This window comes from Prionailurus viverrinus, chromosome C2, assembly GCF_022837055.1.
Source record: "Prionailurus viverrinus isolate Anna chromosome C2, UM_Priviv_1.0, whole genome shotgun sequence".
Classification (NCBI taxonomy): domain Eukaryota; kingdom Metazoa; phylum Chordata; class Mammalia; order Carnivora; family Felidae; genus Prionailurus; species Prionailurus viverrinus.
The window spans coordinates 60,858,612-60,875,809 of record NC_062569.1 but is presented as its reverse complement, the minus strand read 5'-3'; the positions used below and the strand labels follow the sequence as shown (position 1 = coordinate 60,875,809).

Sequence of the window (17,198 nt, the reverse complement as noted above, 5' to 3'; positions counted from 1 at the left end):
AAGTCGGGATAGAAGGAACATACTTAAAGATCATAAAAGCCATTTATGAAAAGCCCACAGCTAACATCATCCTCAACGGGGAAAAACTGAGAGCTTTTTCCCTGAGATCAGGAACACGACAAGGATGCCCACTCTCACCGCTGCTGTTTAACATAGTGCTGGAAGTTCTAGCATCAGCAATCAGACAACAAAAGGAAATCAAAGGCATCAAAATTGGCAAAGATGAAGTCAAGCTTTCGCTTTTTGCAGATGACATGATATTATACATGGAAAATCCGATAGACTCCACCAAAAGTCTGCTAGAACTGATACAGGAATTCAGCAAAGTTGCAGGATACAAGATCAATGTACAGAAATCAGTTGCATTCTTATACACTAACAATGAAGCAACAGAAAGACAAATAAAGAAACTGATCCCATTCACAATTGCACCAAGAAGCATAAAATACCTAGGAATAAATCTAACCAAAGATGTAAAGGATCTGTATGCTGAAAACTATAGAAAGCTTATGAAGGAAATTGAAGAAGATTTAAAGAAATGGAAAGACATTCCCTGCTCATGGATTGGAAAAATAAATATTGTCAAAATGTCAATACTACCCAAAGCTATCTACACATTCAATGCAATCCCAATCAAAATTGCACCAGCATTCTTCTGGAAACTAGAACAAGCCATCCTAAAATTCATATGGAACCACAAAAGGCCCCGAATAGCCAAAGGAATTTTGAAGAAGAAGACCAAAGCAGGAGGCATCACAATCCCAGACTTTAGCCTCTACTACAAAGCTGTCATCATCAAGACAGCATGGTATTGGCACCAAAACAGACACATAGACCAATGGAATAGAATAGAAACCCCAGAACTAGACCCACAAACGTATGGCCAACTCATCTTTGACAAAGCAGGAAAGAACATCCAATGGAAAAAAGACAGCCTCTTTAACAAATGGTGCTGGGAGAACTGGACAGCAACATGCAGAAGGTGGAAACTAGACCACTTTCTCACACCATTCACAAAAATAAACTCAAAATGGATAAAGGACCTAAATGTGAGACAGGAAACCATCAAAACCTTAGAGGAGAAAGCAGGAAAAGACCTCTCTGACCTCAGCCGTAGCAATCTCTTCCTCGACACATCCCCAAAGGCAAGGGAATTAAAAGCAAAAGTGAATTACTGGGACCTTATGAAGATCAAAAGCTTCTGCACAGCAAAGGAAACAACCAACAAAACTAAAAGGCAACCAACGGAATGGGAAAAGATATTCGCAAATGACATATCAGACAAAGGGCTAGTATCCAAAATCTATAAAGAGCTCACCAAACTCCACACCCGAAAAACAAATAACCCAGTGAAGAAATGGGCAGAAAACATGAATAGACACTTCTCTAAAGAAGACATCCGGATGGCCAACAGGCACATGAAAAGATGTTCAGCGTCGCTCCTTATCAGGGAAATACAAATCAAAACCACACTCAGGTATCACTTCACGCCAGTCAGAGTGGCCAAAATGAACAAATCAGGAGACTATAGATGCTGGAGAGGATGTGGAGAAACGGGAACCCTCTTGCACTGTTGGTGGGAATGCAAATTGGTGCAGCCGCTCTGGAAAGCAGTGTGGAGGTTCCTCAGAAAATTAAAAATAGACCTACCCTATGACCCAGCAATAGCACTGCTAGGAATTTACCCAAGGGATACAGGAGTACTGATGCATAGGGGCACTTGTACCCCAATGTTCATAGCAGCACTCTCAACAATAGCCAAATTATGGAAAGAGCCTAAATGTCCATCAACTGATGAATGGATAAAGAAATTGTGGTTTATATACACAATGGAATATTACGTGGCAATGAGAAAAAATGAAATATGGCCTTTTGTAGCAACGTGGATGGAACTGGAGAGTGTGATGCTAAGTGAAATAAGCCATACAGAGAAAGACAGATACCATATGTTTTCACTCTTATGTGGATCCTGAGAAACTTAACGGGAACCCATGGGGGAGGGGAAGAAAAAAAAAAAAAGAGGTTAGAATGGGAGAGAGCCAAAGCATAAGAGACTGTTAAAAACTGAGAACAAACTGAGGGTTGATGGGGGGTGGGAGGGAGGAGAGGGTGGGTGATGGGTATTGAGGAGGGCACCTTTTGGGATGAGCACTGGGTGTTGTATGGAAACCAATTTGTCAATAAAGTTCATAAAAAAAAAAAATAAAAATAAAATAAAATTAAAAAAAAAAAAGAACAAGAAAAATAAAAGTTTTTATTCTACCTTTACTTATTTTCTTTAATGTTTTTCCCTTTTGGTGTAGATCCAGTTTTCTGACTTTATTTTCTTTATCTTTAAAGATCTTTTAACATAGTTTGAAGGTAGGCCTACTGGCAACAAATTCCTTTAGTTTTTGTTTGTTTGAGAAAGTCTACTTCTCCTTTATTTTCAAGGTTATTTTCACGAGATACAGAATTCTAGGTTGGGAGGTTTATTCTCTCAACACTTTAAATATTTCACTTGACTCCCTTCTGGATTGTGTTTTCTAAGGAGAAGTCAATTGTAATTCTTATCTTTATTGTTCCTTTGAAGATAAGTTGTCTTTCTTATCTGGCTTCTCTTAAGATGTTACCTTTGACTTCACTAGGCCTAGGTGTTGCTATTTATTTATTTATTTATTTATTTTTATTTTTCTAGCATTTATTCTGCTTGGTGTCACATGAGCCTCCTGAATCTGTGGCTTGGTACCTGTCATTAATTTGCCAAAATTTTCTGTCATTACTGTTTCAGGTATTTCTTTTGTTCCTTTTTTTTCTTCTCCTACTTGTATTCACATTGTGTGAATATTATACCTTGGGTAGTTGCCCCACAGTTCTTGAATACTGTATTTTGTTTTTGTTTTCAGTCTTTGTCCTCTGCCTTTTCAGTTTTCAAGGTTTCTACTGATATATCCAGAAGCTCAGAGACTCTTTCCTCAGCCACATTTAGTCTGTTAGTAAGCACATGAAAGGCACACTTCCCTCCTGATCTGTAGCACCTCTTTCTGGTTCTTTCTAAGAATTTCCATCTCTCTGCTCATGTTACCCATCTGTTCTCACATGCTGTCTTTACCCATTAGAGCCTTTAGCACGTTAATCATAGTTGTTTTAAATTTCCGATCTGATAATTCCAACATCCCTGCTGCCATGTCTGGGTGTGATGCTTGCTCTCTTTCTTCAAACTATGTTTTTTTGCCTTTTAGAATGTTTTGTAGTGTTGCAGGATCTTTCACCACAATACCCAGGATTTGTTGTCTCTCCGCTTTGAAGAATTAAGAGGTGGACACAAAATGAGCAGCAGGCAAAAGTTTATTAGCGTATAAGATTACAAAGTTAGACTAGTTGGAAAGCTCTTTACAGATGGGGGATATTCAAAAGTGAATGTCCCCCCCCCCCCCCCCCCGCCCCCCAAGACACAAGGGTCTTGTTTTATAAGGTTTTGGTTAGCCCTCCCCTACTCTCCCCTTCACTTCCCCCTTGTTCCTTCTCAGGTTCTACCCTTATTGGCTGGATAACTCGAGGTGTTGAGTTGTCCATTCCTGATTGGCTAATTTCCATTGTATGAGGGGTGGCCTATAGCCATACCTAGGTCTTTCCTCCAATTCCTGAGGGAAACCTGAGGGACAGTAGGTGGGGGTATGTTAGTTCTTAAGAGGAACATTGCACCTGAGGGGATTTGCTGTGGTCAGACACTCCCAGCATTGTTCCAAAACATGTGTTTTTCCCCACCCAGGGACCTCAGGCCCTAATCTTTCCCTCTCTGCCTACTGAATCGATCTTCTCCTCTCATATTAATATTTTCTTGATAGTGGGACATATGGTGAAAGGAACTGCTGTAAATAGGCCTTTAGAAGTGTGGTGGTGAGGTGTGGGGGGCGGGGAAGGAGTCTATATTCCTAGGATTAGATGTCAGTCTTTTGTGAGCCTGTGCTTCTGGACATATGTGAGCTTCACATAGGCTTCCCAGTTGTTCCCCACCCTTATATCCCACAGGAAGGCTAGAGCCAGCTAGAATTTGGTATTTTCCTTCCTCAAGTCAGTTAAGTGCTGATAAACCCCCAGCAGGTGAGGCCCTGGTTAAGTAGTTTCCCTGGAGCGCAGACCTTGTTAAGAGGAACAGAATTACTCTAATGTATTTTGAAATCTTTTCTTTGCTTCTGCCCCTGCCAGAAGCAGGAGGGGGTTTTTCTCCAAAATTACAGTAAAAACCTGGTCGATATCCTCAAAATAAAGCTCATAAAATTGTGGGCCCCCCCCTATGACTGGCTCCCCCTGGAATTTTTAGCTCTCAGACTCGTCCACTTAGAGCCTCCAGCAATTCGTCAATTACGGTTCTTGTTTTTCTATCTCAGCACTGTTTCCCGTGGAGTTTCGGTTCACGAGTTCCTGCTCTGGTAAATTGTTATTTTGTCTATTTGCCTGTTGATATCTCCAGTTCTGGGGGATAGCGATTTGCCCTCATTTCTATTATTGATCCGGGAAGGGTTGTTGATTTTTGAATTTTGTTTGGCTTTTTACTTATTGTTAGGGTGGATGACTTCTGAGCAGGCAGAACTGGAACGTTGGAAGTCCAATCTCAACTACTTTTTGAAGTAGTGTTTTCTCAGCTATTTGTTTAGAATGAGGGAAGTGGTGAGGTTTTAGTCAGAGTTCCCAATACTTTGTATTGAGCAAGTGATTTTTAACTTCTTTAAACAAGAGTTTTCTTATCTATAAAATAGGGATTATAATACCTCCCTTGTAGATGTTCTGACAAAGGACAAAGGATATTCCATATAAACACACATGGAACAAAGCAGGAGTAAAAGCTAAGTAAATATTAGCTTCCTAATATTTACTAGTATGGCTTCCTCCTTTACCTCAGTCATGTCTTTCTTCAAATGATTCTTCAGGGAGGCTTTCTCTGAGCCCCCAGCTTTGCATTCACTCCCAGTGATTTCTTCCTCCTCAGTTTTATTTTTCTCCATAATGCTTATCACCACTAGCCATATATTTTTATTTTATTTTGTTTTCTCATCTGGTTGCGTCTCTTCCTCCTCTAAATGTAAGGGCAGGAATTGCTTACTGCTGAATCCCCAACACCTAAATCCCGGGTCTTCCATATTGTAGGGGTTCAGTAAACTCGAGGAATGAATTTGAAAGAGCAAATTACAAGTTACTCTACAAGAGGTAATAAATAAGATTTATAAATGGAGAATGGCTGCCTTAAAATATTTGAATCCTCTTCCATACCAGGACTTAGATATTATCATTCCCCTCGCCTCACTACTTACAGAGATGTAACTTCTAAGAGATTTGATGCACAATAGAAATAAAGGAGGTAGCCTGCTTTATATTATGGGGCCTCAAACAGGACTGACTGAAAATAGAACTATAAACAGCAATTAAATCAAATGTCCTCACCCCTTGGTAGCCAGCGATATCTGCTGCTGTAATTTTTGATTTCCCTTCCTGCTTAGACCTAGGACTTGGAATGCATGGAGAGACAACTAAAATGCCTACTGCTGTTGGAATATAAGAAGACAATTAAGGGACATGGATACAACCTCGTATCTCCTAGAATTGCCTCATTGGCTGTGACAGCTTCAGATGAGAGAGACAAAAAGACCCATAAATTCCTAAATGGTTATTAGCTTGGGTACATAAGGTGGAGAACAACGATTTGCTCTGAAACCCACTTGCGCTGGAGTGAAGTTCTTAGGTTAATGTCATTTCTGCCCTGCATACTTCTGGGGCCCTGCTGCTTCCTCATCAGTTGAGGTCTCATCTGATAAGAAGCAGCCAGGAATGAACCTAAAACTTCATGAGATTTGGTATCATCAAAATCCGGCCTGTAAATATGATGCCAATACTTATTCCTGGGCTTTATTACTGAGAAAATCAGCTTGCTAAAAATAAAGTCCTCACCGTCCCGTAGTCAAACACTTACTTCACCTGCCAAGTGATGTTTTTTTTTTTTTAATTTTTTTTTTCCAACGTTTATTTATTTTTGGGACAGAGAGAGACAGAGCATGAACGGGGGAGGGGCAGAGAGAGAGGGAGACACAGAATCGGAAACAGGCTCCAGGCTCTGAGCCATCAGCCCAGAGCCCGACGCGGGGCTCGAACTCACAGACCGCGAGATCGTGACCTGGCTGAAGCCGGAAGCTTAACCGACTGCGCCCCCCAGGCGCCCCCCAAGTGATGTTAAGTGCACTCCTCTCTCACCAAACTTTGAAAGTCTTTTCACCTGCCTTGCTATTCTTGTATTCTGAGATTGTCATAGTGACAGCAGAGTCTGGTTAATCCTGGTAGGATGTTTGTGACACAGTCAGTCCTTGTTTTTCAGCACATTGTTTTCCTGGGGGTTGCAGACTGCCATAAAATGAAATCCGACTGGCTATATACTATTGCCATTATTGATTCTGATTTCATGAAAAATCATTAAATGAGCAGAGAAAGGTGCTGAAAACTGATGAATAGTGTTGGGGCTCAGCCAGGTGGGCAGCGGAGGGAGAGTTTTGCTGCAAGTAGCAAAGTGTGAAAGTTACTAATTCCTCACTGAATGTCTACAGCAGATAAAAGTGGTGTGGTTGCTGATTAGATGCTTTGTGACGCGGACGATGCCAGTCTCGGACAAGTAGGCAAGGCTTCTCCTTGAACGTGGTTACATTTTACTTTGCTTTTTTCGTTTTGTGTTGTTTTGTCCTTATCAGGGAATGCCCATCATTTAGTATGGAAATGCCTAACATGTAAGTGGTCAATAAATACTTTTTGAATAGAAATAATAAAACCCTTCACAACCTTTAACCTTTTCTTAAAACGCCATCAAAATTTTCAGTCATGCTTGGAAAATTGTATGTTTTCATGGTTTTGTTTTTGATGAATGCAATTGAAATTCGTAGGTAATTACGTGAAAAATTCACAAATCTGATCTAATTTGAAATTTCAATGTACATCTATAATCTGGCTTCTAAAATTGTAATTGTCTATATTCGCTGCCATGGTTGAAAGAAAGAAAGACATTAAATATTTTTGAACTAGTTTGGATATGAAAAGTGATATCACCTAAAATAGAGAGTCAGACAAATAAAGCTTAACTAGAATAGTAACACTAGTTAACTTTTACGGCTTATTTATCGTATGCCATGCACTGTGCTAAATGCTTTATAAATATTAGTTTAGTTAAACCTTTTAAAAATGGTTTGAGGCAGTTACTATGATTCTCCCTGGTTTATAAGTGAAGGAACTGAAGCTTAGAGAGGTTAAGTAATGAGCCCAAGGTCAAACAATTGACCTCCAAACTCAGGCATCCTAGGTTCAGACCTGGTGCTCTCGACCCCCATGCATATTGCACACAGCAAAGGAACAGAAACACAGTCAGTTAATATCCAGTGGTAATTGAAGAGGTAGGTCACATTGTTTCAAGATTCAGGCCATTTGTCCTAGAAACCATGCTGTTGTTTCACAACGGTGATGAAATATTTAAGCTACTTTTGATTTCATGAGAGAAAATGTGTAGCATACATATAGTTTTACATCATTTAAGAATTGTTTGATTCAGAGTCGCAGTTTGTAATTTCAGGGGAAAAAGGCTGTAAGAGATCATGTGCTCACGATCAGTTCTTTGCTGAGCACAAATGTTGCTAAATGATGGCCCCTTTTTTCCCCCTGTCTCTTTTCTCCTTTTTACCTCTGAACTGCTGTTTCAGGTGAACATCTCTTGCCTGGACTATGACAGAAGTCCCCAGATGGTCTTCCTACACCCCCAGCTTGTTCTCCACATCGTTGCCAGGAGTACCTTCACAAACCAACAAAAAATGCTGTATCACTCTCGCCCTCACCAAGAACAGTGATTGCTGCTAATTTTGACGCATACATTCCACTTGACAGTTTCTTGCAAGCTAAGGCCCCTACCTAGTCATTTATACACATGACTCATTATTCTCTAACATTGCTCTTTTCAAACATTTTAATTGCAGTTTAGCTGACATACAGTGTCATGTTAGTTTCAGGTGTGCAGTATAGGGTTTCAACGTTTCCACACATCACCTGGTGCTCATCACGGCAAGTGCACTCCTTAATCTCCATCACCTGTCTCACCCAACCTTCCACCACCCCCCCCCCCCCTTCCCCTCTGCTCACCATTGGGCTAGTCTCCCTGGTTAGGATCTCCAGCACAGCTCAGTAGGAATTTCAGTAACAGTCACCAGCTTGCTTCTTCACATCGTATCCCACCGTCTATCTCCTCCTCTGCATACTCTGGCTCCATCACACTTCGTATTGCTTCTCACGTGTAGAATACTGTCTAAGTTCTCTCTTCTAACCACACTCTTAATTATCTGGAATACTATGCTACAATAGAGAAGGCCTGATGATGTGTCTGTCATAGATAGCCCATGATTCAAACCTCATTATGTAGGCTTGGGAATGGTGCTTAGCTGGTTAGAATCTCAATTTCGTCCCTAGTAGAATGAGGGCACTAACATTATTTACAGAGTTTTTAGAAAGACTCAGTGAGATACGCAGCGTAAAGGGCTTGGCATCCAATAAATGCATGTTCGTATCTTTAATCCCACATTGACCATCCTCACTTTTTATTCCCCATCCCCCATCCCAGCGAGTGGATTTTGGGTTTTCCTCTCTGTGCCTCTGCAACAACCAGGGGAGAGACCTCTAAACCTGTAGTTTTGTTTGGCATTTGTCTGTGTCTTGTCTGTTCTGTCTACGCCAATAGTGCTCAACCCAGGGTGCACACTTCAGGAACCCGAGAAGCTCTTTAAAAAATGCCCCTTCCTTAGTTCAGTTACAGCAGAGTCTCTGATCTGGTACACAGGCATGGTTTGTAAAGTTCCTCGGGTGATTTTAGTGTTCAAGCCTAGGCTGTAGATTCCTTCAGAGCAGGGATTCATTAGTGATCCCTGCTGCTGTCACGGAGCTGGGCACAGAGTGGACATTCAATGCTTGCCACCAAAACGAATGAATGCATGCATGTGTGATGGCCAGCTCTCGAGGCCTTCTGAATATACATTTGATACATTTTAATAACCTATGTAATTATAAAAATGGGATACTCAAATTGACATATTATTGTCACACTTAACATTTATACCATGGTAATCGATACCTATGAAGACAAAAACATGCCAGAAGTTCTCCCAAAGTCTGCCTGTTACTTCAGGCCCCTTCCTATCTACCAATTTGTGTGTTCAGTGTTGTCCATTTGGTTTTCATTCTTTTGGGTCTCAAAATCATATGGGTGAGATGATTTTTTGAAATGTGTATTTATTTATTTTAGAGAGAGAGAGAGAGCATGAACACAAGTGGGGGAGGGGCAGAGAAAGAGAGAGAGAGAATCCCAAGCAGGTTCCACACTGTCAGTGCAGAGCCCTCCACAAGGCTCAGACCCACGACCTGTGAGATCACGACCTGAGCCAAAGTTGGACACGTAACCTATTGAGCCACCCAGGCGCCCCTGGGTGAGGTGACTCTAACCTCTTAAAGGGTGCCTAAATACCTAGCGCTGAAATTAGCAGGTGGCTTGCCACTATAAAATTTCCCATTGTCAGGCTACTATACGTGGTCCCATCCCTTCTAGCATTTGCTTTGTTGCCTTCCTCTTGGGGTGTATATTGCAGATTTAGATTTAACCCTCTTGTGTTCTTTGTTTTTAGCAAGTCATGAATAATTGTGTTTCGCTGTATATGCAGCACCTTGAGAAAGGAGGAAGAAAGGGACTAATGGCATTGAAAGTGATAGCTCTAGCATTTTGTTAAAATTAACTCCCTTCCCCCCGATAATGTTGGGTAGCACTTTCTTTTCTGAATGCTAAACGGAAGCTGGTGCATAGTAAAATGCTTCTTTCATATAGTAAATAGTGTGGGAGCACTGTGACTTAAAATCAGCTTTGTCACTTAAATGCAGAAGATTTTAAAGTTTATTTTCAATAGGACTCGATTTCAGTATGGCCTCTAGACAGTAAGCTGAATGGTGGGTAAAAGAAATAAAGTCCTATCTTTTCTGGTAAAGAGACTCGGGACTGCATTACCTCAGTTCTAGCTCAAGAATTGAAATGTTATCAGCTTAACAAAGAGAAAGTAAGTATGTTACAAATGTGCCTCTAACGATGGCGGTGGGTGGATCTCAGTAGTGAAAATTCACAGATTAGATATTTTTATTGAAATGAAAATGGTGGCTTCTGGGACTATATTTAATTTCTTTACAATGTTATTTTCTCTTAGGTAATCAGCTGTGATGAGGGGTCTACTGTTGCCTTCTGGATGATAGACACTGGGCAGAAAATCAAACAGTTTACTGGTTGCCATGGCAATGCAGAAATCAGCACTATGGCCCTTGATGCAAATGAGACACGGCTTTTGACTGGCAGCACAGATGGGACCGTAAAGGTGAGAACACAGTGATGCTTTCTATCCACATATGAGGAGGCTAAAATACTATGTGAAGAGACACAGCTATAGCTATATTTGTTTCTGCCTTTTTGGCCATGCAAGAAGAAAGACAAGACAAGATTAGAAGAGTTAAATAACCCATACCATCTAATAACAAAGCTGTTAGGGGGAAAAAAAAAGCCTCAGTGGAAAAATGAATAAATGATTTCTCTGAATAAATTATTTAGAATAAAAACACAACTTGGCATACTTATTTCAGAAAGCCTTTCTCCGAGTTCTGGATAGAGGACTACTTTGGGGAATAAGAAGTCTGAATAATTTTCCTATGCTTCAGCTAATGTCCCTAGTTTTCTTCTTAGTTTGTAAAATGAGAAATCAGTGCAACCAAGAAAACTTGTTAAAATGCACAGATGCAACTTTGGGGGCAAATGAATATTTCAAAATCAACCCATGATTTGCACGTTTATGTGAAGGCAAGTGAGACAGTGAAGACAGATAGTAGAAAGAACAATCACTATCTTATTTATTATCATCCTAAACCTACAGTATTTAATACTTCCACTTTTATTATTTTATAGCTATTACTAATTTCTGTTGGGAGATGAGAGCTATTATACTTTAAAAAATGATCAAATTTTCATGCAAAGCTTAGATATTTGCTATCTGCAATCATGCCTACTAGTGAATCTTCTCTGCCCCCCTCAGCTCTGAGACTAATGACAATCTTTGATTGGAGATGGCTTGTGACACTTTGAGGCAACAGAAGGCAGTTTCCCGGAATAAGCTTTGAATATTTCTCAACTTCTGTCATAACTGGAATGAGAAGGGTATTAATTAGGTGTATCTTCCATGGTGGGGTGTATGTTGCATGCCGGTAGCCTGCCAAGGGGTTAGCGGAAGGTTATCTGGATATGTACGTGGAACATGATGGAAGTTGGAGTTCAGGGGATTCTAGGGTGGCACCTGTCAATGTGAAGGAGGTACTATGGCAGGCTGCAATGAGAATTTCTGAAAATCAACAGAGCTGGGCCTCTGGGAAGGTTAACAGCATGAGGTTAGGGACTGAGAGCTTGGGTTTAAGTAATCTAGTTTACGGGACTACTGGAAAGGCGTTGGGAAGGTAATGGGACAATTCCAACCCCAATAGTCAAGGTGGAATAAACAAGAACAGCTGAAACTGGAGTATCAGACAGGCTTAGGTAAAAGGAACAAGTGAGTATCCCACTTACTAGTCCCAGGGTATGAGACTGAACTGAGAACTGAAATGAATAGATGAGGTTTCTTTCACCCCTGTCTTGGAAAGTAACCAACTACACAGTCCAGAGTAGGGCAGACTTACAAACCTACAGGGTTGCTAAGAGCTTGCAGATAGTCCCAGCTAAAGGACTTAATAGGACTTGGGGACAGTCAGATCTTCGCGATACCTATGTGTGGGTGTTATTTTAGGTGGGTTTGGTAGGAGCCATGTTGAGAGGACAATGTAGTGACATGGGTGAAGAACACCCTTCAACATTTCAGCTCAAGCCCTGCATCTTAGAAGGCTTAATGTGAATTTAGTAGTATAATCACAGCTTTTGAAAGTACATTTATCTTTATCATAATAACAGAATTCTGAAATTTGGCAACCTCTATGTAGGATGCATAAATCAGAGTTGAGCTGCTCTGGACATATTCTATGAAGAGACAGGAATCAATGGCATTTTCCAATCTCATTTATAATTTAGAATCCAAAACCAGTACCTATGTCATCAAAGATTTAAAAGTATTGCCCTATTTATCATGGTTTTGAAGTGTCTGATTTTTAATTAATTAGTGTTTTGAATAATTAATGTATGCATATAGTAAAACTTGAAATATCAAAGAGTTATACAGTGAAAAGAAAGTCTCTTTCTCACCTCCCTTGTAGCTACCACTGTTAATGGTTTCTCACGCATCCTTCTAGCCCAGGAGCACCATTTGTTTCTCAGTGGCAACCCAGTATATACAAAGTTCCGCATTTTGCATATTGTCTTGGACCTTGACATTGTTATTAACAATGTAGTTCACTTTTATTGCATACTTACTAACAGCCAGGCACTGTTGTAAGCACTTTATACATACACACCCCTTTACACATGTACACCCCTACACTCCCCACATCTATATATCTATATAGTTGGTATTATTATTATGCCACTTTTACAGAGGAGGACACTAAAGCCCAAGGAGATAAAGCAAATTGCTTAACGTTTCATAGCTGGTCCAGTTTGGGCAGAGCTTAGAAATATGGAAATGATGTATTCGTCTTAATGGCTGCATTATATGCTACTGTATAGATATTCCATATTCTGATTGTTTAGCCCCTTATTTTTTGGTTTTTGTTTTTAAATTTTTTTTTAATGTTTATTCATTTTTGAGAGACAGAGAGAGACAGAGCATGAGCGGGGAAGGGGCAGAGAGAGGGAGACTCAGAATCTGAAACAGGCTCCAGGCTCTGAGCTGTCAGCACAGAGCCTGACGCGGGGCTCGAACTCACAGACCGCGAGATCATGACCTGAGCTGAAGTCGGACTCTCAACCAACTGAGCCACCCAGGCGCCTCTGTTTAGTCCCCTGTTAATGAGCAACTGGGTTGATTCAGGTCTTGAGCTTTTATAAACAGTGCCTCAAGAAGAGCCTTCAAGGCTGCCTGGGTGGCTCAGTCTTCAGTTCAGGTCATGATCTCACGGTCCGTGAGTTTAAGCCCCACACCGGGCTCTCTGCTGTCAGCATGGAGCCTGCTTTGGATCCTCTGTCCCCCTCTCTCTCTGCCCCTCCTCTGCTCATTCTCTCTGTCTAAAAATAAATAAATGAACTTGAAAAAAAGAATCTTAAAAAAAAAAAAGAATAGCCTTTAAAACATATCATTTCACACATCTAAGTGTCTCTGTGAGACAGTTTCCTAGAAGTTGAATTTTTAATTCAAAGGGTATATGCAATTTAATTTTCATACTGCCAGCTTGGTCTTTGTGTATGAGGCATCAGCAATGTTTCATAGCAGGGCTTAGTTTTAACTGCTGGTGATGTTTTGTTGTAAAGTGTCCCCATTGGGCCTGGGTCCTGACCCACTGCCTGAGGAAGTAAACTCAAGATTTCTTCTCCTCTTTAGGACTGGGTCTGTCATCCACTAACAATAGGACATTTTACTGGGAGCAGATGGGAAACCTATACCTAAAGACTGTATTTCAGGCTCTGTATTAGATGCTTAATCCTCCAAATGTCCCAGAGGAGTAAGCTTCCTGTGTCATAAATGAGGAAACTGAAATTTAGAGCGATTTACTTAGAGAACCATGATCTCAACGCTCCAAAATGTAACTCTAAGTGATTTTGTAGTCTCCCCCTTAAAAATACTAACTAATAGCTTTTGAGTCAACCATTATTAGAATAGACGGGTAGGGTTACAAGTAGAATTATAAATATAATGGGTAAATTTAAATGGTGAGAGGATTTTCTTTAATTGTTGCAAACCTTAAGTGAATCAACCCTAGTCCAGAATATAAACACAAAAGCTTAAACAAATCTGATTACCCTGTGTCCTTTTACTCACTGAAGAAGACATTTTCTTTTCTTGTCTCAAAGGTGATTTAAAATTTTCTCTTAAAGGTATGGGACTTCAATGGATACTGTCACCACACCCTAAATGTTGGGCAAGAGGGAGCTGTGGATATTTCACAGATTCTGGTTCTTAAGAAGACAATACTGGTTACAGGCTGGGAGAGGTATGAGACGCTTCATGCAAAACCGTGGGAAGGCAGAAGGAGAGTGTTTTTATTTGGATCAAAATCTACAAGATAAGACAACATAGAAACCTTGACTGATTCTGAGTCATTAACTTGCTGGTGACCTTGGTGAATGAAACTGTTTGGATTGACTGAGTGCTTAGGGCTAAAACATCACAAGATCATGGCATTAGAAGGCTTTCTTCGGGCTTTTGGAATCTTTTTCTTTAACCATTCCAGACAAGGCCCTAATACCCCTTCCTCAGTATTAACTCCAAAAGTTTCCTAAATTTTATAGTCCATAAATTCCTAAAGTAGAAATTATATTCTTTCAACTATCAAGGAAACTCATTTCTTCTTCTCTCGTTACTTATTTTAAATTGCAGCAAGGAGGGAGATAGGCTGCCGAATTGTGTTAGCATTTCCTTCATATCGGGGCAGAGAGGGCTTTCACAGCCTGCTTACTGTTCTCAAAGAGCAATTCTTCCATTTCATTAGAAGGAAAATTACTTTTCTTTCCTTTTCTCCTGAGAGAACTAAGGGATCATAAACAGGACCTTTTCTGTGACACTGTATAAGCACTAGGAAAATTAAAGTGTGATATTTTCTGAAAAAATATTGTCCATAAATTCAACAGTTCACAAAATATGGCTCCAATAGGTAATTTGCCGCACATTTTCACTATGGAATTTTGATCTTCATGATTTGAAGCCAGGATTAAAATCAGATTTTATACATGGAAAACTAACGGTATATAGTTGGGGATTTTTATCAATCACATGAAAGGCTTTTTCTTCTAATACAAATGTGCATGTGCAGATGAGAAAACATAATGACACAGCTTAGTTTTCAGGGGTAGTCTGACTATAAGGAAAGAAAGTATAATCCACGTTACTCCACTCGATTTTAAGAATTAATTCAATAATCTTCACCTTTGAAAGACAAGGCTTCTTCACATCTTGGGAACAGTCACAATCCATTAATGACTTATCTCTTAACAGATTTTGCCTAATTATTCCTTTTGGGCTGTGGCAGTAAATAAATTTAATTCTCAAATATTATGGTATGGTAGATGTAAAGTATATAGCTGATCCAACTTAAATTTTGAACATAACAAAAAAAAAATTAAAATTTATTAAGTGTAAGTCAAAACTTTGGAGGTACTGTTTTCTTAATTATAATTTTTAGATATCCATAGTTAGAAATTTGTATCAAAAGTAAGTATTCTTTGATTGCTTGCGCAGGTGAGTTTTAAAAGATTAGGGGCGCCTGGGTGGCGCAGTCGGTTAAGCGTCCGACTTCAGCCAGGTCACGATCTCGCGGTCCGGGAGTTCGAGCCCCGCGTCAGGCTCTGGGCTGATGGCTCAGAGCCTGGAGCCTGTTTCCGATTCTGTGTCTCCCTCTCTCTCTGCCCCTCCCCCGTTCATGCTCTGTCTCTCTCTGTCCCAAAAATAAATAAACGTTGAAAAAAAAATTAAAAAAAAAAAAAAAAAGATTAAATGAGTAGAGTCCTCTAAAAGTGGCCTAAAAGAACACCCGGGGTGCCTGGCTGGCTCAGTCCATAGAGCATATGAGTCTTGATATCTGAGTTGTGAGTTCAAGCCCCACACTGGGCATTGAACTTACTTAAAAAAAAAAAAAAAGTATGCACCTGGGTGGCTCAGTCGGTTAAGTGTCTAACTCTTGATTTTGGCTCAGGTCGTGATCTGACAAGTTCCTGAGATTGATCCCTATGTCAGACTCTATGCTGACAGTGTGGAGACTGCTTGGGATTCTCTCTCTCTCTCTCTCTCTCTCTCTCCCCTCCACTCTCCCCCCCCCCCCGCTTGCATGCTTGTGCGTGTGTGCTCTCTCTTACTCTCTCTCAAAAATAAATGAATAAACTTTAAAAAAAAAGAAAGACAGGGGCGCCTGGGTGGCTCAGTTGGTTAAGCGTCTGACTTCAGCTTAGGTCACGATCTCACGGTTTGTGAGTTCAAGCCCCACATTGGGCTCTGTGCTGAAAGCTCAGAGCCTGGAGCCTGCTTCCAATTCTATGTCTCCGTCTCTCTCTGCCCCTCCCCCACTCATGTTCTCTCTCTGTCTCAAAAATAAATAAACATTAAAAATTAAAAAAAAAAAAGAGAGACAGACAGAAAGAAAAAGGAACACTTGATGTTCTGATCTCTCTTGGTGGGTTACTTTTTTTTAATCTCAGAGAGGGAGATGTGGACAGACTGAGGTAGGAGGAACAGTTGCCACTCCCTCCATCTTTCCCCAGCTTTTTCATTTTCTGCAAGGTTGTCAAGACTTGGATCCCTTAGTTGGAACTGAAAGTTGAAGGACTGCATTCTCAATTGTGTTATTTCACTTTTATATTGGTAGATTTAAAAGTTTATTTCCTAAGTCAAAGGCCTTAGGTTAGGATACATTTTACCGGACTTTGACAGGTTCCTTTATATCAGGAGGTATTTAACAAAGGAGGCAAGTGGACAGGTCAACTGTTGGGTTATAGTGGGGGGAGGATGGTCCATTGAGCCAACTCCTTGACAGTTTAGTGATTAGAGAAGAAACAACTGGATGATTGACAGCTTATTAAGCTTTCTCTTTTTTTAACGCTTATTTATTTATTTTGAGAGAGAGAGAGAGAGAGAGAGCAAGCAAGTGGTAGAGAGGGGCAGAGGGAGAGAGAGAATCTCAAGCAGACTCCACACTCAGCACAGATCCCAACACAGGGCTCAATCCCATGACCCAGGGATCATGGCCTGAGCCAAAATCAAAACTCAGATGCTCAACCGACTGAGCCACCCAGGCACCCCATTAAGCTTTCTTTAAACCTAGAGAGAGGCGGCTCGAATTAAGCTGTAGCTTTAATTTTAGACTCTATCTAACTAAAGAGATTGGTTTATAATCTTGCCCAGGATAGGATAGATATTACATTTATTGACTGAGGTACCTAAATATACATCTGATTTATTTTATTTATAGCGCTTTCTAGCATTAGGCCCTTTACATGTATTATCTGCCTTAGTCCTGAGCTTCATTTGAAAGGTAGGCAATATTTTGTGTAGATGTCT

The 17,198-nt window shown here is 40.4% G+C and overlaps 1 protein-coding gene across 1 annotated transcript in view; it reads left to right on the top strand.

The window, feature by feature from the left end:
* Positions 1–17,198, top strand: part of WDR49 (WD repeat domain 49) — a 148,278-nt gene that overhangs the window by 76,999 nt on the left and 54,081 nt on the right. The window contains exons 9-10 of the mRNA XM_047876467.1: positions 10,239–10,403; positions 14,027–14,142. Of these exons, the coding sequence (XP_047732423.1) occupies positions 10,239–10,403; positions 14,027–14,142 (281 nt within the window). The remainder of the gene's footprint in view (positions 1–10,238; positions 10,404–14,026; positions 14,143–17,198) is intronic.